Raw genomic sequence first — 26,864 nt, forward strand, 5'->3', positions numbered from 1 at the left:
AAAAAAGTCTTTGTGCACACGGGAGGAGGAGAAGCACCATTAATATTCTTTTGTACTCACAATTGTAACATGACTGGGAGGGGGCTACTTTGGAGAAAGTTTAGACTCATGGCGTCTCTAAAACCTATCTAGACACACCTGGTAAAACATCCACATATGTACTGTATATGTTTTCTTCAGGGATTATTTTTACTATTGTTCCTCTATTACTGCAGTGGCAGCACTAAAATAGACCAGAATGGCAGCGGGAGATAGCGGCTTGACAAAGGCGGTGGCTATCGGCCACATTTCAAGCCAGCGAGTTCAAACGGGGACGGTCTGGCTGGACATATCAAGATGGCAGTGATTTCAGCATCCATCTTGTTTTGTTCGCGTTCGCCATGTTGGACAGTGGCACAAACAGCAAGACGGCTCCCCGTGATAAAACCGGAGCTGATAACAATGCCAAGACAGACTTTCTGACCGAGAAAACAAAAAAATTGAAAGTGTATCACGTTTTTTTTCCTCCTTAGATGAGGCAAAAATCAAGTATGGCACCTTCTCACAAGTGGTTCAAAATATTCTACGACTCGAGACACTTTGTTTGAAAATGTATGATTCTGAAAAATCTTTATCTGTGACGTCATAACGGTAAGCCGGCTCATCAAAATGACAAAGAGACAGTAGCCACGTTTACATTTTTACACTTTTATTCATACCGATTCAAATCATTCCGAATGGAAATTTCAGATCAGCTGTTTACATGTCACTTCATCTATTCCGATCCAGCGTTTACATGTGACTGCCTTTATTCCGAAAGGACGTTTGACAACTGCCGTCTGACATGCGCAGATTAATCAAAACAAAGCGTCACGTTGCAAAACATGGAGATCGATCGTCGTAATGCTGCTGTTTTAACTTTAACCCACTTGTTGTGTTTGTGGGGTCGTATCCGCTTCTGCTGTTTTGCTCTTTTGCCTTGTAGTAGCCGGTTTTCCACCGGTTTCTAATCTGGTCAGCGCTCCGGTCTATTCCGGCTTCGTCTAACCTCTCGTGAACTTTTTTAAATAGTTCACTGTTCCTTGTTTTACGCCCGTCTAAGCGAGCAATTATATTCAATTCTTTTAAAGTTTGAATTAAATACAATCTTTCCGCCGGACTCCAATTAGGTGCGCTGTGCTTGGAAGCCATGTTGCAAGTGACGTTACTTACGTCACAAAGTGACGTCACCACGTCAGTACGGCGCATGTGCAGAAAGAACGCAACCAGACACCATTCCGCTTCCCTGTTTACATGATATAATTTTACTTCTGATCGGTTTGGGAAAAGGAATATTCCACCCCTGTGAATCGGAATGAAATTCCATTCGGTTTGGGCCTGTTCATTCCGAATGAGGTGTTTATATGGAACACATTTATTCGGTTTGAACAAATATTCCAATTGTAATTGGAATATTTGGCTCCATGTAAACGTGGCAACTGTGTACGGCAATAAAAGTGGTTCTTATGATGTTTTTTTTCTCGATTAATGACTCAGCAATTGCCACGTTTACATGGAGCCAAATATTCCAATTACAATCGGAATATTTGTTCAAACCGAATAAATGTGTTCCATATAAACACCTCATTCGGAATGAACAGGCCCAAACCGAATGGAATTTCATTCCGTTTCACAGGGGTGGAATATTCCTTTTCCCAAACCGATTAGAAGTAAAATTATATCATGTAAACAGGGAAGCGGAATGGTGTCTGGTTGCGTTCTTTCTGCACATGCTCCGTACTGACGTGGTGACGTCACTTGGTGACGTAAGTAACGTCACTTGCAACATGGCTTCCAAGCACACGCACAGCGCACCCACACAACTTTTTAAATGAACGGCGTGTCATTCTGAAGTTTTGTTTCCACTCGAAAAGTTAAAACAGCAGCTGATCTGACGATCGATCTCCATGTTTTGCAACGTGACGCTTTGTTTTGATTAATCTGCGCATGTCAGACGGCAGTTGTCAAACGTCCTTTCGGAATAAAGGCAGTCACATGTAAACGCTGGATCGGAATAGATGAAGTGACATGTAAACAGCTGATCTGAAATTTCCATTCGGAATGATTTGAATCGGTATGAATAAAAGTCAGCATGTAAACATGGCTACTGTCTGTGGAATTCAAATTGGTAAGTGATGCAAAACGAGACATCTTTGGAGATATTTTTTATTTAAAATTTTTAAGCCCTTTTTATAGTTCTGGTGTCTACTTAACGGCCGTGCAATAGACATGTTCGCCAACAAACGCGTGCACCACAAGAACGTCACGGCTTAAACCGTTTAGAGCTAAGAGCCATCTTCAAAAAGCAATATCTTTAATAATTGAATACATTTACGAACTTTATATGGATTTTGTCGAAAAATGCATGTACACTGGTACCATTTCTTCCCATCAAATGTATGATAAGAGTCCTACTGAACGATTGTGTACAATAATCTATATCATCATCAAAAGGTGAAGCAATTTGTCTTACAGCATAGACTTCACCATAAAACGTTGGATTTAGGTGGAAAAAGGACAAAACTTTTCCTCCATACAAGCAGGCAGCAGTGTCTCAAGAGTGATTTGGTCGAGGATTCAAGCTAATTGTTATACAAAATAGCCCCATGCATGCACTTTGAAACGTTGTGAAAAAAATGCATGAAAAAAATTAGCATAACTTTAGCTCGAAAACGAGTCGAAATATTTACGTAAAATAGTAACTGACTGTTTTTTGTTTTTTTGTTTTGCTTTAAACTAAGAATCTAGATTGTTATATGTTCATATCTATAGATATTCAGGGATGTACGCATTTATTTGCAAGAATTTTCAACTTAAAAAGCTTTTTGTTTTGTGATGGACGCCACGGTGGATTTACATAATACTGTCATTTTAGCTTGAAATATTTATGCAAAATGAATGATAACTGCCCGTTTTTTTTTTGTTTTTTTTGCTTTTAACCAAGAATCTAGACTGTCCTATGTTCAAATCTATGGACATTCCGGGATGTACGCATTTATTTACAAGAATTTTCAACTTAAAAAGCTCTTTGTTTTGTGATACCCGCCATGCTCTATCCATAGAGAGTAGTGTAAGTTTACATTCAAATGATCAGGTAATTTTCAGCCGACTGCCCGTTTTTGGCAAGAAAAATAGTAATTTAGATATTTCTGGATCCATACAAAAAAAATTGACTTTTACGTTTTATGTAACATTTCAATCTAAAAACGATGAGGGCCAGATAGCCAGCAAAACGTGCCTCCGTGCTGAGGCAATAGTAATAATTCAATTCAACAATTCAACCAAAATAAATTGTGATTGTATATGGAAAAATGCAAATTTGGCTTTTAATGTGTAAAATTATGATGATTCGGCATGCTTTCCTAAGTATTACGTTTCTGATGTGAAAATTGAGTGATTTATTAGAGGTTCATAACTTGCACACAAAAAAAAAAAAACTGTTAGTTGCTATTTTGGGCAAAAAACGTATATGGTATGTTATTTATTGCTATTGATCTTGATAATATAGGTGATAATCTCTGTATTTGTCTGTTTGTGCATCTAGCGTAAAATCTGGAAATTTAAAGTTTTGTTATACTTGTATGAAAAAATAATTCATCGGGATTTTATTCGGGAACGACTTTGAATTTGTTGATGTCGCTGCTCATGGAGACTCATATATGCCTCAGGGAGGTGACTATTTTAGTTTTAGGCAGCTTTGGTTTTGAAAATATTTGAATTTTAAGTTTTTGAAAATAGGCCCCCTACGGATCGGCCCCGAGCCCCATGTCCCGTCAACTGATAGTGAAGTCTATGGTTACAGTCATTCTGAACTTGAGCTAACTTATTAGTTGTATCAGTTTTGTATTTTACAAATAATAAAGAAAAACTGGATCCAGTTAACTGAAGCCAAAAGTAATTTCATGCAGTAATAAATTAATGTTGCACTTATAAAGTGGTTAATTAAACATTACATGGTAGATCTTCAGCATAGTGGAGGTGTGACGTAACACAAGGGACTTAAACCAAATTCAAACATAAAAAGTATTAAAGCTTTCCTGCTGTAAGATTAAATACTGTGCCCATTTTTTCCAATTAGCTCTAGCTTGACCCCTAAAGTCCAGCGGCTAATGCTTGTCATATGACAAATTTGAAAAGATAAAAAAAAAAAAAAAAAAAAAAAAGGGGAGGCACCAAAAGGTCTTAATCATTCTGGATGCTAGTCATGTTACTGTCAGCTTTGAAGCAGGGGTCAGCGCAGGTAGGTAAGCTTAAGTTAGAATCCCTTCAGGAAAAATCACATGAACGACCTAGGATGACACTCCTCAACATCCTTTTACACTCCCAAATTTGTGATTTATTCCCTTAACATTACAACTTTAAAAAAATATGTATATTGTTACTTTCTTCTTATATGACTACACCTTTTTTTTTAAATTGTGAAATATTAGCGATTTACTTTGGGGTTTTTTTAGGTAATAATTCTTTAGTCTCTGAGTCTACTCCCAACTTACTGAAATTTTCAGACTATACACTTGTTTCCCTTATTTTGAATCCGGCGGCTTATAGTTCACTACAGCTTATTTGTTGATTTATTTGGGTTAATAGGTAACACTTTATTCGACAGCAGCATCATAAGACTGTCATAATTATGACATGACACCATCATGGGTGTTACTGAATGCTTATGAAAGATAAGTGTCATTTGGCAAATTATGTCACCAACTCCATTTATGTCCAGTTTGGACATTTTACATCCATTCAAAAGTGGGATCATTTCCCGGATGACACTAAATGACATCTGTTATAAGCATTCATTAATGCTCATGACGGTTTCATGTCATAATCGTAACTGAAGAAATAATTAGCACAGAACATGAATTTGTCTGTAGCGCTGCAATGCATGCCAGGAGGCATGTTGGACGACAACAGTGTTGACAGCAGGTGGCAGCAGAGGTTGACTGTCTCCTCCAAGGGAGCAGTGATGGCCAAATAAAGCTACCAGTAGCAATGATGCTTTGCAGCCAATTGGTTTAAAGTAGTGCTGTCAAATGATTAAAAAATTTAATCTAGTTAATCATATGTCAACTGTGTGATTAATCATGATTAATCACATTTCCCTCGGGATGAATAAAGTTGCTCTTCAGGAAAAAAAAAATCTAGGAAAATACTATAATTGACTTAAAATTTGTTTTCAGATGAAATGTATGATGTATGAATGAATTAATACTTAACCAAACAGAGTTTTAAAATTTTATCTAACAACTCAGCTCGTATAAAATAAAATGTCAGTATTATACAGAAAAGATCTTAACAGATTAAAGTGCCTCAGATTAACAATTTGGATCAAGTACCGTTTGGCATATTGCCCAAAATTAACTGCCAACTTAAAGAGCAGACAAGCACAATACAGTAACAATAGCTAGTGTTTCAAAAAATGTGTAAACAACTTGTCTGTTAAATTAAACATTTCACACAAATAAATGCAGCATTTGCAGTTTTACACTAAATGGCCTGAAAGCTGTGTGAAAAAAAATAATTATGATTTGTCAATTTTCACACACTTAACTGAAAAACATTACTCTAAAATGTGTGTAAAGGTGTTTAGAAGCACTGCTTAAGTTAGCCAGTCATACCCTTTTTTTTGTTGTCCAGTGGTCTCCTGTCAGTGCAACAAACGTAACTCTGGCTAGTTGCTCCACCTTTGTTGCCTTTTCATTTTCAAAAAGTTCATGAATTTTTGTGGCAACAGTTGCCCGTAAAGGTGTTCTGTATGTTGGATCGCCCGATGCTATCTGGATGAGATTTTCAAGGCCCTTGTCTTCGACTAAGTTAATAGGTCTACAGTCTCTGGCTACCCATCTAGCAATAGCAGTAGTCAACTTACTTGTTGTCCTTTTGTTGACACGTCCGAGTCCGCACTCTGCCAGTGTAGCTAGATGACTGCGGCTTGTGTTTGCGGTGTTAGCGTCATTGCTAACACTAGCGAAGATATGCTTTGCCTGAAGGTTGTACTTTAGTTGTGCTAGTAGTTGTGCTTCGATGGAAGGACAGTTCATCACAGCCGTATGTGCACACAACTTTCGTTTAATCCAGATTTCCATTAGGGAGCTTTTTAAAACGGAATTTGCCATGGAGCAGTCCTGGGTAATCATCCTCACTCATCGTGGCTGGCTGCATTTTGTCCTGCATTGCCGCGCGGAGAATGTAAACATCACCGTATGGGACTACGGGAGGCAGCTGTGGCCAAACTTAGTGTGAGCGGTAAATTGCGTTATTTTTTTTTAATGCGTACTCGTGAGGACAAGCGGCATGGAAAATGAATGAATGAATGAATGAATGAATGAATGACTATTTCCAGATTAATCATGGTCGTTAACGCATTATTGTTGACAGGCATAGTTTAAAGCTTTATGGTGTTGGTCTTATGATGCTGCTGTCAAATAAAGTGGTACTGGTTAATATATTTTGGTGTAAATATCCCATAATACAGTGAGAATAGCTTTGGCTTATAGTCCAGTGCAACTTATCCCTGAACTAATGCCGTTTTCGTGTCAAATTTGGGGGGTGGCGGGTTATAGTCAGATGCACCTTATAGTCCGAAAATTACAGTACTTTTCCAGATTTTGCAAGTTTATTATTGTAAAGCTGCATTTTTTCCTCCTCATTCTATTTTATCTCCTTATTTTCATAATGTTGGAGCCTAACCCTTTTAACATGCAACCGTTTTTTACAATATTGAAACTATTTGGTTATATTATGACCTCATCGCTAACTGAGCATTCTGAGATTACTGTTCATTAAGACCTGTGTAGATCTGGCGTCCACATAGTTAATGCGCTATAAGTTTTCGCCTTAACGTGAGCTAACGAGCAGTTAGAGAATTTCCCTAACACTTTGCAAGAAATGGCCTATTGTTTTATGCGCAATTTCCAACATCTGACGCTGCATTGTAAGCAGCTATGCAGGCCGCGACCTTTCTCCCAGTTCCATCAAAGAACATAGAAGGTAAGCATACCTTCCCAGAGGACTGGATGCCCTTGATCATGGCCAGGCAGACCATTGACCAGGCGGCCAGGAGGCACAGCGTCATCTTCCAGTTGAGTCCTCCGCCCTCAGAGATGCTGTCAGAGATGTCCAGGGCTTCACGGTACCAGTAGTAAGTCGTTGCTGAGCTCTTATCGCACTCAGGCACCCTGTACGGTGGATCTGTACGATAAAAAGTCACTATTTTTGCTACGTATGATGTTATTGATTCAGACGTTATACAATTCAACACAACTACAGTACAGTTTCTTAAAATTGAACATGATTTTTATGAATTAAAATGAAGATTTTTCACATTTTGAGATATTATGGTTATCATAGTAAAACTTTCTGACTTTATTGCCAAATCATTGAGACTTTTTTATGGACTTGTGCACTTTATTGTCACATTTCAACATGTTCTCATAATTAGGAAAAAACAGCTGTCAACTTTTTGCATGATTATAATTAGGGTTGTTCCGATCATGTTTTTTTGCTCCCGATCTGATCCCGATCGTTTTAGTTTGAGTATCTGCCAATTCCGATATTTCCCGATCCGATTGCTTTTTTTTTTGCTCCCGATTCAATTCCAATCATTCCCGATAATTTTTCCCGATCATATACATTTTGGCAATGCATTAAGAAAAAAATGAATAAAACTCGGACGAATATATACATTCAACATACAGTACATAAGTACTGTATTTGTTTATTATGACAATAAATCCTCAAGATGGCATTTACATTATTAACATTCTTTCTGTGAGAGGGATCCACGGATAGAAAGACTTGTGAATTTGTATATTGTGACTAAATATTGCCATCTAGTGTATTTGTTGAGCTTTCAGTAAATGATACTGCTGCTATGCCCAAATGCATGATGGGCAGTGGAACCATGACTGTGCGTAGTGCTTCCAATTGATATATCTTCTCTGCGTTGGCAAATAACATAAGGTGTTAAGAAAAAGATCAATCGCTACCTTGCTTCCCCACATTGCTTCCCATGATATTTCTAATCGTAGGGAGAAGGATTGTAAGGCTTTAGCCAATTAAAAAAAGGCTCCAAAGGCTGCCAAAATTCACTCTACTCATTTTACGCTGCCTTTTATCTCTCTTTATAGGTAAAACGGCGTCATTACAGATTGAGTGCGACAATGCGTGAGTCGGTCGTGCAGCGCATGCATTAATATTAATACTTTAATGTGATACATTTTTTAAAAAATTAATTACCGCCGTTATCGGGATAAAGTTGATAACACTACCTTAAGCGTAAACTAAAGACTCTGGATGAGTGTAACATATTATGTCTGTAACGTTAAATACAATTAGAAAACGATTTAATTAAAATATATATATATATTAAAAAAAGGCATGGCCGATATTTTTTTGCCGATTCCGATACTTTGAAAATGACGTGATCGGGACATCTCTAATTATAATGACAACGTATGCATTTCATCTTACATGTGCTGTTCTGGTTCTTGACGAGTGGACACTCATCCCAAGGCAGCGGTTGCTGGAAGGACTGTGAGAAGTAAAAGAGGCTCCAGCTGATGATGACATTGTAGTAGAGAGCCACGAAGAAACACACCTGCAAAGAGCATCTATTATTGGAAGACAGGCCTTTATGGAAGTCGCATGACTACCGTTTCCAGCTATCGGTCAGCACAACACTCACCACGCAACTAGCGAAGCCGATACCCCCCAGTCGAGGGCTGATATAGTTCCACACACCGATGCTTCCCCGACGGATGCGCTGACCCACGGCCAGCTCCAGGAAAAAAAGCGGGATGCCAATCAACACCAGCAGGATCAAGTAGGGCACCAGGTAAGCCCCTGTTTTAAATAACACACCAGTACAGCACAGTTACATTAAAAAAATCAGTTACAGCGTTTCCTCCAGAAAATGAAATTATTAGTTAACTCTACTACAGATGTTCCTGATCCGATCACGTGATCGGAAATTGGGCTGATTGCGCTGTTTTTCAGAGAATCAGAATCGGGTTTTTAATAAAAACAACAAAACTTTTTTTTTCATTTTTTGAAGGGCCAAAAAGCAACACGAAATACAATGGCACTGCCAAAACAAACAAAAATATCTACGTATTATACTCCGCAACACTCCCGGAAAAAACGGAAGAAGAAGTACTGTCAACAGTCCCAATAGGAAAACGTTCTGGAAGCTAACGCGGGTACCTAATGTGTAGCTGCTAATGTGGTAATATCTGCTGTGTGGAAATATTTCACCACCGAATGGGGTGTAAGTGGGCATTTGGCTTGGTGGAAAGGATAGAAATCCGTTTAAAGCAATGTACTGTATACTAGTTTATGTATGGTCGGCAATAGGGCCAAAAAAAAAAACTTTTTTCCGGTATCATATCTGAACTTGGTATTGGCAGATTGTCACAATCGGGTGACTCGGATTCGGGTGCAAAAAAATGCAATCAGGACATCTCTAAACTCTACAGCAGGTGTGCCCAAGTTCGGTCCTCGAGAGCCCCTATCCAGCTTGTTTTCCATGTCTCTCTCCTTGAACACACCTGAATCAAATGATCAGCTCATCAGCAAGCTCTGCAGGAGCCTGATAATGATCCTGATTATTTCAGTCAGGTGTGTTGGAGGAGGAAGAAATGGAAAACAAGCTGGATAGGGGCTCTCGAGGACTGGACTTGGGCACTCTTGCTCTACAGCTATTGCAAACCTTTTTGTACTCTATATCAACAAGTTAGAAGTTAGAGTTGTGTACCTTCAATGTATTGACTATTTACATTATTTGAAATAAGTGAAAACTTAACTGTTTTCATTTACCGGTAATCCTTACAATTATTTCGCTGTGCAATTAACAGATAAGAGTTCTGAAACCCTTTTTTCTTGGCTATTTTAGGCTTTTACACTTGGCGGATATACGGTACATGACATAGTGCCCAGCAAGAAGATGGCTGTCGAATAGAAAGGTTTACTTCTTTTGATTTTGCTTCTTTGAATCTGAACAATTATTTTGGAGTTATTTTTGTTTTTAGGCTAAGTCCATTTCTATGATGAGTAGATTCACCAATATTTACTAAAAGTGCTTACAAAAGCTCTGTTCCAGCCATTCGCTCATTCCGTTGACAGTTTAACTTAATTAAAACGATAAATTACGTTCACTTTTTGGCGTGCTTTGAGAGGAAATCGTTTGCTTCTAAGCGGTATTTAAATGTGAAACCACCCTTATGTGGGAACTGAAATAACATGGACATATTTCCTACAATGCAGGTGTATGTCTTCAAGCCTCCATAGGTGCTGGTATATCAAATAATGTAATCTTAAAAGGGGAGACTAAAATGAGTCAGCAGGGGGTATTACTCTGCTAAGACTTCTAAACCACGAAAATCATCTCGAGTACCATTGCAACATGTTTTTTTAAAAACTAAAGAATCTGACAAAAGATTCCGCTGTTTTTCATACAACAAACACAGGCAAAATTATGTTAGCATTTTTGACATTATTAGCTCCGCGTCACCGCTTTACATAATGCAGCCACATATGTATTTGATTACTCTTTTTGTCCCTTTATCCTTGTTAAAATAAGATTTGTTTATTGTTTTCCCGGACAGACAGGATATTCCTTGAGTCACACTGCCCCTCCCAGGTGTAATGCTTTTGTTTATGTTGTGTTAACAATTAGATCTTATTCTAGCTCATTCCGGGGAGAGGCTAAGATATCAGTCAGCATCAAACCCACACCGACCTCCTAGGTGGTCTCCCATTGTCTTTCCAGAAGGAAACATTCTGATATTAGCACCTTTTATCTTCCCCAAAAATAGCCTCTGGACTTTTGGAGAAGTCCTTGTGTATCCTGTCTAAATGTGTGCAACGATAAACTTAAAAAATCACAAACCTACTAGCAGAGGACCACAAACACTTGCAAACCCACAAAATCAACTTCTGTAGACCTAACCCTCCTACAATGGATTAATGACCAGAAGCTGGTAAGTACTACAAATAAAAAAATCACATTCTGTGAACTAAGAAAAAATAATATTGAAAAAAAATGCCATTGCGACTTTTTGGGGGTTTGCGATATATTGCGATATACAGTATATTGCAATGTTAAAACTACAAAAATTTTCACCAGATGACTTGAATAAATCTTTTTGGCAAGACTTTCGTTTACTCACCATGAACCCATCGTATTAATATACCGGTACATAAAAAGATATACATGGAATAGAATCACAGACAATCACCCTAAAATTTATTGGGCTTAATGAAAACACACAAAGTTGTAAAACTGCACGGGAATTTGTTGAGAGTTAATAAAACTTATAGACTTATAGTCCGAAAAATATGGTAGTATCGTTAAATCAAGGCTATGGGGGGTTCATCTGTGAATCATGAAGATTGTTGTATATAAAAGGGGGTTCAGGAGGCTATGCCTCTGCACAAAATAGATGATTTATTTAACACTGTATTTGACACATCCACCTCACAGTTCTGAGATCAAGGGTTCAATCCCAGGCTCCGGCCCTCCTGTGTGGAGTTTGCATGTTCTTCCCATGCCTGTGTGGGTTTTCTCCGGGTACTCCGGTTTCCTCCCACATCCCCAAAACATAAAACATGCATGCTAAGCTGACTGAACTCTCTATATTGTCCAACAACACCCAACAGCAGACCCAAAATCTGACGGACAATGGATAACAACTAGAGACGGTCGCAGACTTTAAATACTTAGGTTCAATTAAAAGCAACACAGCAGACTGCACGAAAGACATCAACTGACAAATTGGAATAGCAATAAGGAAAATGATTGAGCTAAACAACATTTGGAAAGACAGAACATTAAGCAATGCCCTCAGACTCAAGATACTAAGGAGCCTCATTTTACAGTGATAACATACGGAGCAGAAGGACAGACCATCAAACGCAAAGAGGAAAACAAAATACATGCAGCAGTAATGTGGTTTTACCGAAGACTACTGCGAGTCAGCCGGAATGAAAAAAGAACAAATTTAAGCATTCTCGAAGAACTAAACTTCAAGCGAAAGCCTTTACCAGCAATAATTGAGAAAATGTCTTACTTTGGACACAAAAGTAGGAACAGAAAGTGCAGCATGACAAGACATACTGTAATTCAAGGAAAGGTAGAGGGTCGACGTAACGGGAAGACCAAGAACGGCATATATGGACAACATCCAGAAATGGACAAACAGCACAATACAGGAAGCTTTTAGAAGGGCAGAGGACAAAAAAACCTGGAGACAGTTAACCAACGAGGCAGCACGGTCAGCAAGCGACAAAGTCGATGCTGGATAGAGAGTGAGAAATTGTCCATAGGGATGAGTTAGTAAGTGAATGGTTGTTCATCTCCTTGTGCCCTACGACTGGCTGGCATCCGATTCAGGTTGTACTCCGCCTACTGTCCATTGTTAGCTGGGATAGGCTCCAGCATCCCTGCGACCCTCGTGAGGATAAGCGGCTTGGAAACTTAATTAATGAATGTATTTGACACTTCAACTGCAGCAAAAATATCAAACATATTTTAAACCAAAAAATAAAAGAGCAGTTTCTTAACACAGCCTAGTACACACTAAGACACACTTTGGCAGCTTTCACAAACGTTAATCGCTCAGATGTGTCTTAATAAAACACTGCAACTCCTGTGATATTGGCCCGAATATAAGACGGCCCTGATTATAAGACAACCCCCTCTTTTTCAAGACTCAAGTTTGAAAAAAGACTTTTTTGAACACCAAATTAATTTTTATACAGAAAATAATTACAGTACATCTGAAACAAATGATTATAGCAATATATTTGAGCGAAAAAGCATGTTATTTTGCCTCATTCAAATCTTAATATCTGAACATTTAAATATGTAAACTACAGTGCAATCACATTCGTAAATGAATGGCTTCTGGTTTTTGAAACGTAAATATACCCATCTATTGTGATAAAACAACAAAATTGCAATAACTGCATTAACCATCGAAGTGAGGTCTAACTGTAACTGTAGTCTTGAAACAAATCTGAATAAGGAAAAACACTGCAATAAAATAATGCAAACTGGTTAAACTTGAAAGTAGCTGAGATCTGTCATGACAGAACATTACTCTTCAAGTTCAGCATTCGCTTAATTGATATTTGGCGCCATCTAGCGTCGTGAATGGGTATAATGTCTAGACCCCGAATATAGACGACTCCCACTTTTTCAGTCTTATTTCAATGCAAAAAACACAGTCTTATATTCGGGCCAATACGGTATTTCGCATCATCGCATACGCACATCGCGATGGCGATGTTCAAACGTTATATCATGCAGGCCTACTGTAAACTTATTACTAGTTGAATGGATCTTTTAATGCTTGTGCAATCTATTTGTTTGGTTTGTCAGAGAGACATCAGGGGTCTGACTCGATTTCAAACTGCAGGGCTCCATGCCCAATCCTTTTTTCTTAATTCCGATTTTTTGTGTGTATTCATTCATATTGCTAAAACATATACGACTCGTCATGTGTTGCATAGTTTATGGAAGTAAATCCGGTCCATTTAGGAGGTCTCAGACATAGCGCGTTTGTGGAAATTATGCAACTGTAGCCAAAGCGCTTTGAGCACCTTGAAAGGTGGAAAAGCGCTATACAAGTATAACACCAACACCAACCAACACCAACATTTATTTAACTTGATAGCTTCGCATTCGTTATCAAGAAGAAAAAGTTATTTTCTCCAACTTTGTTCGCCTTTGCTCGTTCGCATCGGTTGTTTCGTTTCTCGAACAGTGATGATGTATTTCACTTGCTGGTGACATTCATGCGTCTATGCCGTCATACCACAGGGGTGTCAGATAGACAGTAGATCTTTAGCCATATAAGAACAAGCCTAGGGCGGAAATGAAATAATCGGGATTGGGCTGTTCACACTGGATGTAAAGAAATCAGACAGGTGTCACATTTGGGCACAGAAATCAGAATAGATCTGCGGTGTGTGAACAAAGCCAAAGTCTCTGTGGCCGTAGCTTAATGCAAGATTTTCAAAGTGTATAACTTATGTTAAAGATAACAGGAGCAATGATGGAAAAAACAGTGCGTGGCTCACAAACAGAACAGAAGATTTCATATTCAACCTCATTCCTGCTGAATGGTGAATCCACAACTACGGGCTCATGAGCACACAACAGAATAAACTGCATTCATTCATTCATGTCTAACTGATGTCAAATATCATTGGCAAAAGATGTAAAATCATCTTTGATTCTTAAGAACTTCTTGAATTTAATTGTCTGTGAATGTGTTAATTAAATGCCTCACTATTTCAGATTCTGCTGTTTTGGTTACCTATTGCAGTTTCCTACATTTTGGTTGCTTTACAGGACAAAATTCAGTTGGTAGCCCTGAAAATAAATTGCCACAAAGGCCTTTGCCTTCGTAAAGGAACACCAATGTGCACCATGGAGAGAAATGTATATCTTGATGACGTTAACTACAATAAAGTTCCTGGTGTGTGCGTAAATTTATATTTAACACACTACTAACACACACACACAGGGAGGGAGGGGCGGCTCAGGCCCCAGTGTCGCTTTAACCTAATTACACTTGAACGCAGCAGGGTGACCAGAGCTGTCTAAAACAGCCCTGACTCCCACAGTGAATCATTGAAGCAACATGACTCACAGTATGACTGTGTGAGACATTTCACTGTACAGGAGTGGAACAGTAACGTGAACCTTCACTTAGCACGCAAGTCTAAATCTGCCATTTCATAAGCTAAACACAAAAGGGTGACTACTAACTGGCTTTTGCAGGCCCTCTGAGCACCAGCACATTTTGGAAAATGTTTGGATTTGACTGACTTCATGTAAATTAGCATACAAAACTACTAATTTAGTTTTAAATCTACTACTGTACTATTCATTACAATCCCCACTACTGCTACTAATAGTAGTAGGTATTAATAATTTACTACTACTTTACATTCAATACTTTACTTATGCTACAACAAGTTTATGACAAATACTCGTTTTCATCACCGCTGCTACCAATAATAACCATGATTAGAATAACAATAATGCTTTACTATCACATAACAACTACTATTACTTTGGCAGCACGACTACTACTGCTTGACTAATGCTACATTTTTAATTTAGTTACTACGCCTTCTACTACTACTACTACTACTATTGTACTACTACTACTACGTCTTTTAGTACACTACAACACTACTAAAATTCTACTACCGACACATTGATTAGATTAGATTACATTCGATTAGAGCAGTGAGATTAGATTAGATCACTTTCGGTCTGAACGATTTTGTAAAAAACTGACATAGCAATATAAAAACTAGAAGAATTGTCACCAGATGACTTAAAGTGCTCTGTTTGGGAAGACTTTGGTTGACTCACTATGACCACTTTGTATTCATTGGAGATGTCCCGATCAGATCACATGATCGGGCTGATCGCACCATTTTTCAAAGGATCGGAATTGTGTGAATGAAGAATTTTAATTCAAAAAAATATATTTATTTTTATGTCATCATCTCATCCCCCCCCTCCCCGCTAAGCAGTGCGACTTTCTTGGTCACCAGTGCAGCTGGCGTTTGGTACTTAAAGTTAGAGATGATTGACAGGTTTGTAGCTTTGATCTGGGCAGAGACACCTTGGTAGCTCTATCATCAAGGGCACAAATGTGTTAATTCGATTTTAAGCTTGGTACAAAAGTACTCAGGCAACTCATTCATTGTCTAAGTGAGAGGCTGTTCTCGGCAGATTGCACGTCAAAGCAAAAAAAATATTGGTATCGGATCGGGACTCAAAATCAGGTGACTCTGGTGCAAAAATATGCGATCAAGGCTAAGTGAGTTTATTTGTGAAGATTGATTTATGTAAAAGAGATCTAGGAAGCCATGTCTCTGCACAACTGCTGCTTTTATGAAGCAAAACTAAAGTTTACATTAAAAAAAAACATCGCACATGCTGCGATGGGACTATTGCACATGCACACATTGCGATGGCGATGTTCAAACGATATATTGTGCAGGCCTAGATTAGATTGGAATAGATACACCAATCAATCTCATTAGATCTAATACAAAACCTGTGTACTAAACAATTAAATCCTTTTGCACAGTCTTTGGATTTTTGTGGGTACTATTGACAACTTATAAGAAAAGTATTATGATGATAATAAAATATTCAGATATAATGATATTATCATAATGAGAACAATGTATGTCTTGAAGAGTTATATAAGAATCCGTACAAGCAATAACTGTGTTCTTGTAGTGTAATACTAAAACCTTGAGGTTGACAAAATTCCCCAGCCAACATTTTCCATCCTGTCAGGCGGTGGGTATACTTTGATTTAGTTTTCTTTTGACACTTCCTATGTTTGATTTAACCAGCAGCCCAGAAAGGTTATTCGGGGACACAACCTGTCTGCATTTTTCATTTAAAACATCTGAAAAATTAGTTCACAACCAGTGTGATCCATCACCTTTTGGAATAGATATTGAATATTTGAACTCCTCACAAAATAATAAATTGAGGAAACAGAACAGCTGTGTTTTGGTGGGTAATTTAAAAACTAGGGCTGTCAAAATTATCGCGTTAACGGGAGGTAATTAATTTTTTTAATTAATCACGTTAAAATATTTGACGCATTTAACGCCCATGCCCCCTCAAACAGATTAAAATGACAGCACAGTGTCATGTCCACTTGTTACTTGTTTTTTGGTGTTTTGTCGCCCCCTGCTGGCGTTTGGGTGCGACGGATTTTATGTTTCAGCACCATGTGCATTGTGTAATTACTGACCTCAACAATGGCGAGCTACTAGTTTATTTTTTGATTGAAAATTTTATGAATTTTATTAAAACGAAAACATTAAGAGGGGTTTTAATTTAAAATTTCTACAACTTGTACTAACATTTATCTTTTAAGAACTACAAGTCTTTCTATCCATGGATCGCTTTAACAGAATGTTAATAATGTTAATGCCATCTTGTTGATTTATTGTTATAATAAACAAATACAGTACTTATGTACAGTATGTTAAATGTATATATCAGTCTTGTGTCTCATCTTTCCATTCCAACAATAATTTACATTAATTTTTAAGCTGTGATTAACTCGATTAAAAATTTTAATCTTTGACAGCCCTAATAAAAACCCATGGACACAGACACTGAGGCAGGAATGTGAAACACAAAGTGCTCGCTAACTTTTGCGATATCTTTTTTTTCTATATTTAACTAAAGGCAATGAATGAAACATTATTAGAAATAACAGGTTTAGTTATATTTCAAGCGGGTTTGGGTATTTGATTTCCAAAATGGAACTGTCGGCACACAACACTGTGAAGTGACCAGTTCAAAATTTAACAGTAATTTCACTCACCGCCTCCATTCTTCTGGCACAGGTACGGGAACCTCCAGACGTTGCCGAGGCCTACAGAGAAGCCCACCTGAGCCAGGATGTACTGCAATTTGCTGTTCCAGGCTGGTCGCTCTTCCTCCTCATCATCGCCATCGGAGCCGCCCTCTTCAACATCGCGTTCCTTGCCGTCGCCGTCATGGCCGCCGATGATCAGCGAACTCTTCTTGAAGGAATCATCACAGGCGTCCTCGTTGGAAAGCAGGTCCCGTGCCGACTCTGTGACATCGTCGTCAAGCTCTCTCTTGACGGCCTTGCTGTTTTTGGGCATTTGATAACGCAAACGAGGGCGAGGGCTGCCACCTGCTTCTTGTTCTGGTTGTCTCAAGATTACGCAATTGTTTAACTTTTCTGCTTGTTTGAGTCTGTGGAATTTCCGAACTGATTTTCGAAGCCTTTAGTTAGTCATTATCACCAGATCTGTGGAGTGCAATAGAAAAATGAATCAGTCGATCACAAACTAATTTTTCCCTTTCTATTCATTCCAAAATGAAAACATTGCTTCAGTTTGCAAACAAAGTCTCAGAACTTAATTGAGTTGGTGATTTCGAGTTCTATAGAACTCATGTATTTCCACACGTACAGGTACATGTACAGGTCACTTTATACACATGTTGGAAAGTGTTCTAATAAATCACATAGCTAAGTAAATAGGGCAGTTTTGTTTTTACAAAAATACACATTTTTGAACAGTAATAATTTTTCGTACTTGGTTAACAGAAAAAGACAACATTCAAAATAGGTTAAGCTTTTCCCCCCAGATTTCTAACATTAGTTTTTTTCCAGACAGATGACAGAAAAATAGAAATACTTTTAAGATAGGTTTGTACTATTCATACCCTTGCGCCGCTGCTCTCTTGTTATCCTTGGGTTATCTTTACCAGAGCATGTTATAGACACCTGGGAACTCTTTTAAACTGAGGAAAAATGGGATAATATAGCTTTTTTTCCCATGAAATTCCCACAAAGGGAAATCATTTACATTACTGTGAAAACAAACCACGTGGTGGGTGAAGCGGCAGGACAGAAGCTATCGCGTTTCTCCCGCCTTCTCAATAAATGATCCGGGGGGGCGGTTGATTTGCATAAAACCCCAAAACCCTATCGACCCAACAACCCCGATTGTCTCCATCTCGGGTGGCAATTGCAGAGAGTTGGAAGATGTAGTTTTTCATTGTACTATTCATTACGTAGCGTCATCCAATAATATGGAATGCCTTCGACAGTTTTGTGTGCAATGCTTTCTCCAAAGATTTTTGCTTCATTCAATTGGCAATATGTCATGCAAGTTTATTTAAATTTGTTTAAAGGTTAAATATTCAGATGCGACATATTGGTAATTCCCATTTTCAAAGCTAACCTTCCTGTAAACATATATTGCTGTCAATATTCTCATTCAACCAGATTAATATCCATAGAGAGAACTGTCTATACACACTAAATCTAAATGATTTTTTTTACTCAAGGCAGGTCTCTGGGTTTCCGCTGGTGTCAGACTGTAAGAGTCTACCTAATACATTGCCTGGCGGTGTCTGATGAGTGATGGGGGGACCCTAGGGTGTGGACGACGAACCACGAGCAACATCAGGCCATTTTGTTCAATTCTGTACGTCTTCACAGAACACAAGGATTTAGAACACAAGAGTTAGGCCGATTAATAGATTTACAGAGTTTCAGATTAGCCTAGCTTTCCTACTGTAGATGGATGCTGCTGAGTAACCTTCACTGCGTCGACAGGGTTGTGGGGAAAAAAATTAATTATTTAACCCATAAAGAACCACGCATTCTAGCTGAAATCGAATGCAGTTCTGGCAAAATGACTGATTTTTTTGAGTATTTTCATAATATAAAATCCAGGGAACTCGTTGTCAGGTTCTACAAAGAGCCATTTATGAGCTTTACTGCCTCTGAGGCGTCCACATGTGATATTTCATCATCCCATCCACGCACGCCCGCGTTGGTACCTCAGTAGCCTCACGTGCACGCGCACGCACATTCACATAATAGGGATGCTTCATGGCGGGAACTCACCTAAATGAAGACGAAAAAATGCCCAGAAAAATCGGTGACGTTTCAAGGGATGAAATTGTGAGAACACATGCACGGGGCGGACATTATCACTCGTTCTTAAAGGGTCCAAAATCGGTGTACTGTGGTCCGTGTTCAGTTAATTCTGATGTGTCGGTGCTGCCGCTCTTCGACACAGTCAATTCGCTGCCAACCGGCACAGTACACGACTCATGAAGCAAAGGGGTGTTGGCACTCACACCTAAAGTCGTAAAATCGTCACATACAGATTTTCATCGTTTTTTTCACCGCATATGTTTTAACTAATCATTTAAAACAAATTAGTTGTATTTTAATGCAATTTTATCGATGTATTATAGTGTCAGTTGCACCTGTTTTAAGCGTAAATGCCCCCTCTGTTGTCTCCGCTTTGGTACGTTCCACTACTAGCTTGTCATTACTGTAAGAGGTTGGCGCTTACCAAGCAAGCAATGTGTTTCTGTTAGTAAACCGGAAAGAAGCTAGTATAGAATCTCCTCCTATATAACCACTTTGAAGCTATTTATCTAAAGGTCTTTTCTGGTGGTCATGATTCTTTTTTTTTTTTTTTTTTAATTGGAAAAAAGTCCCTATTTTGTACAATTGACATTAACCTTGTGAAAATTAATGTTAAACTTTTTTGAACATTTTGTTTCGTGTTTGAAGAATCAAAATGAATGTATTAGTATAGAGGTATTTATGTCCCACAACATTCACTGGTGTGGGTTTAGGTCAGGGGTGGGCAAACCGGTCCTCGAGGGCAGCAGTGGGTCCTGGTCTTTGTTCCAACTGACCCAGCACATATAGTTTAACCAATATATTAGAAGGGGTTTTTTTTCGGCCAGCAGCAGCAGCTACTGTAAGTAATGTAAAAAGACGTCGATGTTGTGTGGAGGTGGGGAACACACCACTAATTTTGTTACTGAAAGTCTGACTTCCATCAGAGTTCGAATAACATTAATCTGTATGAATTTGCTAACCTGCAAAACTCGAGTAGGAAGCTGCTTAGAGAGAAGTGCTAAGCTGGTTAGAGAGAAGTGTTTTCCTGTATGTGTTTCCCACTGTTAACGTTAGTTAAATGGTGAGAAATGTATAGAACCGAGGTTTACCCCCTTCTCTCCGATTTTCATTTTTATTTTATTTATGTGGTCTTACGGAGCTTTCAATTTTTGTTGAGTTTGGCTGTGCTTGTGGACAAAAGCAGTACTTGTTTTACCTGAAGGAAGGCTCCATTTTTATTTATTTTTCTTATTCCCTGACTAAGGTTTTTGAGTTATATTTAATTTCCTTATTTAGACAAACAATGTTGGGTGGTCTTAGGACAAATGTTTATGCTTTTGCATTCCTGGATAGTTAAGAGATTACTAACAAGTTTGTATTCATTGTGTATGTTAATATAAGTTATGTTCAAATAATGCAATTTAAATTTGCTAATAAAATCCAGACATTTATTCAGGAAGTTTTCAAAATGTTTTTTACTAGTTTAATTAGTAAAAAAGTTTAATCGAACGGTGTATCACCTGAATCAATATGTACATATAAAAGTTAGTACGGTATAAGTCAATACAGATTTATTTTGCATTGATCATTTAGGCTATCAATTAATTAAGTTCATATTCGTTAGAAATGTAGCCCTCCCCCCCGTTCACCCAATCTCTTAGGTCTTATTAGTGTCCCGTCCCCAGCAAAAAGTTTACATGCAGGTTATGCTGTTATATCGTCCCTACCAATTTTGAGACAAAGCCTACGCCTTTGGCTGCATCCTAATTAAATGTTATGTTTTTTTTAATGTCGTTGGATGAAGATTGTTTTGAAACTGCATACCTGCAAACACCTGCTCGCCAGTAAATGACAACCTTTATTTCGTCTTTTAATAAGGCTAAATGACGCTATATTGTCCACATGATGGTACTCTGCATTGCTGATAAAGACAAGATTACTAGTACATAAAAAGATATACAGGCATGAAAATGGGTCAGGGGTTAAAAAGGTGAGAAAGGTGTGGAGGAAATATGTTCCGGCGTTCTGCCAAAATGTCCGCCGTCGGCAAAACGTCCTACATGTGGCGAATTTGACCATTTTAATTTTTCACATAAGGCTTAATATTCGAGTTAACGGGGGTTTAATTAGTTGAAGGAGTTGATTTCAACCACGATTGACTCGCGCTAGCTTAGCCACTCCGGAGCCCTGAAACTAACAAATAACTGTCAAACTGCACAGAATGTGTTCAAATCATTTCCAACGACTAATTAAACCCCGGCTAACTCAAAGATTAAGCCTAATGTAAAAAATTCTGAACTTCCCCTTTAAAATAAAGACCATTGAATATGGCCCTTAAAATGTTGTCTATAAAAGTTTTAGAGCAATAAAACAAACAACACAAATGAATAAAATGAACAGGAATCCTTCAAAGTATTTCATAATGGGTCCAAATTATTTTTCGAACAGATCATGTGACTATAGAACCTTAGAGACAGCCGTTTGCATTGCTTAGCCAAAACTACAGCTGAGGAGGCAAGATGGATATTTAGAATTTCTTTAAACCTAAGCTTTCAAATCCCTCAACAACAACTGAGCTTGAACCAAGGATTGAGCACGAGCAGTATCAAAAAGTCCTGGCTGTCCTGTTACCTGTTGTGCTGTAATTCCAAGTGGTGCTTGAATTGGATGCTTATAGCGGTGGACAGTCTTTTTGAGCCAGTGCAAAGTTTGCAGCGCACGGAGATATTTTTGTTATCTTTACTGGACAAAAATGTGAAGTAATGGCTGTGTTTCCAGTGTGCAAATGCAGCCGTTTGTAGTATATCTCCTGCCTATTTCATTGCATCCTGGCGAGGTAGCAAGGCTATGTTGTTTTGGCCGCAAACTCCCAGCGCTCACACATCATGGTAATACACGTGACCCTTTTTGTTCCATCCCCGATTAAAAAATGTGACATGTGATGTCACTCCCATGACTACAGTATTCTTCATTCTACACACATTATGGGGCAATAACAAAATAGTAACGCACAGGCATCAAGGAAAGTAATTTTACTCAGATTACTGATTTAGAAAAATGAACGCGTTAGATTGTTCTTTACTGAAAGAAAGTAATCAGATTAGTTACGCATTACGATGCTGCGTTATTGACAACACTGCTTTTATATTACCGTTAAATACACAAGCTTGACGCTACCTTAACGGGAGCTATTTTTTCACCGGACGCTCCGGCAGTGTTCATCGCAAGCTGCAACGAACGGCAGTAACTTTGTCATACCACAAAATATGAAAACGAAAACCATTACTCACTAAATTCAATATGCTGGCAAATGCATTCATCTAAAAACAATTGGGAGTGATACTTTACCTCCTCCAGCGAATGTGAATTTGTGCTTAGTACAAGATCATCTGTCGCAATTAGCGATCTTTGACGCTCTTTTTTTTTTTTTTCCTCCCCGCATACAAACTTGTTTCTCTCTCAGCGGCTGTGATTAACCTCAATGAAGTTGCTGTCCTAGCTAAGCCTTGCCTATCATTCGTCTTTGTAAGTTTTTAGTAACTTTGTGTATTGAATTTGAAAGGAAAATGTGTGTTCTGTTTTTGACGAACTTTTTCATGAAGCTAAACTGTTGAAGCTACTCACATGTGGAAAAATACGAGTGTACAACGTTTTAAATGTATTCATTTGGTATATTTCAGTTACCACGATTTGAGAGATCAATAAATTGAAGAATTTACGCGTTGCGTTTGGAGTGCTTGTTTTTGGGTTTGCTGGAATAGCGTCACTGACACACGCAGCATCAAACAGGGGAAGGGGTAAGCGCTGCCGCGCCAAGCTAATTCTGGCTGCATTTTCGACACATGAAAAATAACGAATACTTACTACTGTATGACGGAAAATTTTAGTGGTTTTGTAACCGCGATGTTTTCATAGCATGGTAATCCGTGAAGGTAACTGGCACATGCCTACAAACGACCCCCCCCCCTTAAAATTTTTCTCCTCGGATCTACACGATTCACGTAGGTCATCCTTTTTTACTTCAAAACGGCGAATTTCGCCGAAAGGTGAGAGATTTTCATGCCTGGATATAGATGAAATAGAATCACAGACAGTCACCCGAAAATTTATTAGGCTTAATGAAAACACACAAAGTTGTAGAACTGCATGGGGATTTGTTGAGAATTATCATGCTGCCACTCCTCCAGGCAAAGTGATCTTTTCATACTTCACACATCCTTTGTGCAGTTTGTCATATGATTAGTTTTGTGGAAAAAAGGAATGAACCATTCTTCCTTTAAGGCAGAAATACTTTATTTTATCCTGCACATGGCTTTTTACGCAATGCTCAGAAAACTAACTTGGAAGAATCTAATACCACTGTTGGTCTTTAGGTGACAGGAATATGTATATAGCACGTCTGACTACTCCCGACCTCATTGCAAGTGAAAATTTGTTAAAACAAACAAAAAACCTGTATGACTAGTAACTTCACAAATGAAGCATAGTTTACAGTAAACCCGCAACTTTCATTTTATTTTCTGTATCTACTCTGAACCTCTTGCTTTGGCACATTGTTATAAATTGGAATGCTAGATAAAAGAGTCAAATAACGCTTTCTACATTCTCTTCCTCTGCTCTTTTGTATAAACCTTACAGATTGACTAACCATTTAACAGTGACTTAAACCAAACTCTTCACAGCAATCATGTTTGCTGTCTAAAGAGTTGTCAAAGTTGCTGTTTTGATTCGTCCATGACCACAAAATACACGTGTGCGTATGGTGTTTCACTGGGCACAACTATTTAATAGTTGATGGCGCGCTTGTGACTTTGGTAACATGAAGCTGATGGAAAGTCTGGGTGTATTGTTTCAAGCCATGTATCACAGAAACACTTTACATCTCAGCCAACGGGGACCACCCTGTCATGGCAAAAATCAATGAATCAATGAATTAGTCAATAACTCTGCCACTCAGCCTAAAATATAATTGCAATAGGGCTAGTATTGGACATCATATTAATTAGGAGGTGGAGGAGGAGGTGACCAGAAGTCCTGTTTTCTACCGGTATTACTATTACTATTACATGTATATAGTACAGTGAGGAGAATAAGTATTTGAACACCCTGCGATTTTGCAAGTTCTCCCAGTTAGAAATGATGGACTGGTTTGAAATTTTCATGTAGATGCTTGTCCACTGCGAGAGACTATCTAAAACAAAATCCCGAAATCATAGTGTATGATTTATTAACAATTTATTTGTATTATACTGCTGCAAATATGTATTTGAACACCTGAGAAAATCAATGTTAATATTTGGTACAATAGCCTTGGATTACAATTACAGAAGTCAAATGTTTCTGGTAACTTTTCACCAGATTTGCGCAGACTGCAGCATGGATTTTGCACCACTGCTCCACACAGATCTTCTCTAGACCAACCAGGTTGCTGGGCTGTCATTGAGAAACACGGAGTTTGAGCTTCCTCCCAAGATTTTCTATTCGGTTTAGGGCTAGAGACTGGCTAGGCCACTCCAAAACTTTGGTAATTCTGACTGTCTGCTTCAGGCCATTGTAATGTTGGAAGACCCAGTCACGACCCATTTTCAATGCTCTAACTGAGGGAAGAAGGTTATTCCTCAGATTCCCACAATACATAGCCTTGGGCATCCTCTCCTTAATACAGTGCAGTCGTCCAGTCCCATGTGCAGAAAAACACCCCTAAAGCATGATGCTACCACCCCCATGCTTCACAGTTGGGATGGTGTTCTTGGGATGGTACTCTTCGTCCAAACACTATGTGTGGAATTAAGACCAAAAGGTTTAATTATGATCTCATATGACCACATGACTTTCTTCCATGACTCCCCTGGAATGGATCATCCAAATGGTCATTGGCAAAAATGTGCTGGTTTAGGCATGGGAACCTTACCTTCCATGCAGGATTTTAAACCATGATGTCTTGGTGTATTAACAACAGTAATTTGGAAATGGTGGTCCCAGCTCCTTTCAGGTCAATGACCAGCTCCTCCTGTGTAATTCTTGGCTGATTCCTCACCATTCTTGGGAACATCGAGACCCTCCGAGGGAGATTGACAGTCATGTTTAGCTTCTTCCACATGGCAATGCTATGGCCACGTACATTTTCAGAATTATTCGTGTCACCTTTAACAATTTTCAGGCCGTCTATAACCCTGAAAGTACCCAATACCTGTCATTCTATTTGTTGTTTTAACTTAGCTTTTTATCAAAACTACGCTTTTTCAAATTCTGATACAGTGCTGGCCAAAAGTATTGGCACCCCTGCAATTCTGTCAGATAATGCTCAATTTCTCCCAGGAAATGATTGCAATTACAAATGCTTTGGTAGTAATATCTTCATTTATTTTGCTTGCATGAAAAATACAAAAGAGAATGTGAAAAAAATTAAATCATTATCATTTTACACAAAACCCCCAAAATGGGCAGGACAAAGGTATTGGCACCCTTTGAAAAATCATGTGATGCTTCTCTAATTTGTGTAATTAACAGAAGCTGTTACTTACCTGTGGCACATAACAGGTGGTGGTAATAACTAGATCACACTTGCAGCTAGCTGAAATGGATTGAAGTTGACTCAACCTCTGTCCTGTGTCCTTGTGCGTACCACATTGAGCACGGATAAAAGAAAGAAGACAAAAGAACTGTCTGGGGACTTGAGAAGAAAACATGTGAGGAAGCATGGGCAATCTCAAGGCTACAAGAGTAGAGCTTTTTGGGAAAATGCATCAACATGGATGTTACGGGGGGGGGGGGGGGGGGGGACGAGGCCTTCAAAGAAAAGAACACGGTCCCCACAGTCAAACGTGGCAGAGGTTCCCTGATGTTTTGGGGTTGCTTTGCTGCCTCTGGGACTGGACTGCTTGACCGTGTGCATGGATTTATGAAGTCTGAAGACTAATAACAAATTTTGCAGCATAATGTAGGGCCAAGTGTGAGAGAGCTGGGTCTCCCTTGGAGGTCATGGGTCTTCCAGCAGGACAATGACCCAAAACACACTTCAAAAAGCACTAGAAAATGGTTTGAGAAAAGGCACTGGAGACTTCTAAAGTGGCCAGCATGAGTCCAAACCTGAATCCCATAGAACAGCTGTGGAGAGACCTGAAAGTGGCAGTTTGGAGAAGACACGACTTCAAATCTCAGAGACCTGGAGCAGTTGACCAAAGAAGAATGGTCTTAAATTCCAGCAGAGCATTGTAAGAATCTCATTGATGGATACAGGAAGCGGTTGTTTGCAGTTATTTTGTCTAAAGGTTGTGCTACCAAGTATTAGGCTGAGGGCGCCAATAATTTTGTCGGGCCCATTTTTGGAGTTTTGTGTAAAATTATAATGATTTAATTTTTTTACATTCTCTTTTCTGTTTT

At 38.7% G+C, this 26,864-nt stretch overlaps 1 protein-coding gene across 1 annotated transcript in view; it reads right to left on the minus strand.

Annotated features, from left to right (window-relative positions):
* The window catches only part of slc6a15 (solute carrier family 6 member 15), a 41,084-nt gene extending 21,434 nt beyond the window's left edge, over window positions 1-19,650 (minus strand). Inside the window, exons 1-5 of the mRNA XM_057837286.1 lie at window positions 19,467-19,650; window positions 17,400-17,855; window positions 8,702-8,859; window positions 8,488-8,614; window positions 7,016-7,206 (exon numbers count right to left, since the gene is read on the minus strand). Of these exons, the coding sequence (XP_057693269.1) occupies window positions 7,016-7,206; window positions 8,488-8,614; window positions 8,702-8,859; window positions 17,400-17,706 (783 nt within the window). The 5' untranslated portion in view covers window positions 17,707-17,855; window positions 19,467-19,650. The remainder of the gene's footprint in view (window positions 1-7,015; window positions 7,207-8,487; window positions 8,615-8,701; window positions 8,860-17,399; window positions 17,856-19,466) is intronic.
* Between the last annotated feature and the right edge of the window lie 7,214 nt (window positions 19,651-26,864).

Source organism: Corythoichthys intestinalis, chromosome 5 (genome assembly GCF_030265065.1).
Source record: "Corythoichthys intestinalis isolate RoL2023-P3 chromosome 5, ASM3026506v1, whole genome shotgun sequence".
Lineage (NCBI taxonomy): Eukaryota > Metazoa > Chordata > Actinopteri > Syngnathiformes > Syngnathidae > Corythoichthys > Corythoichthys intestinalis.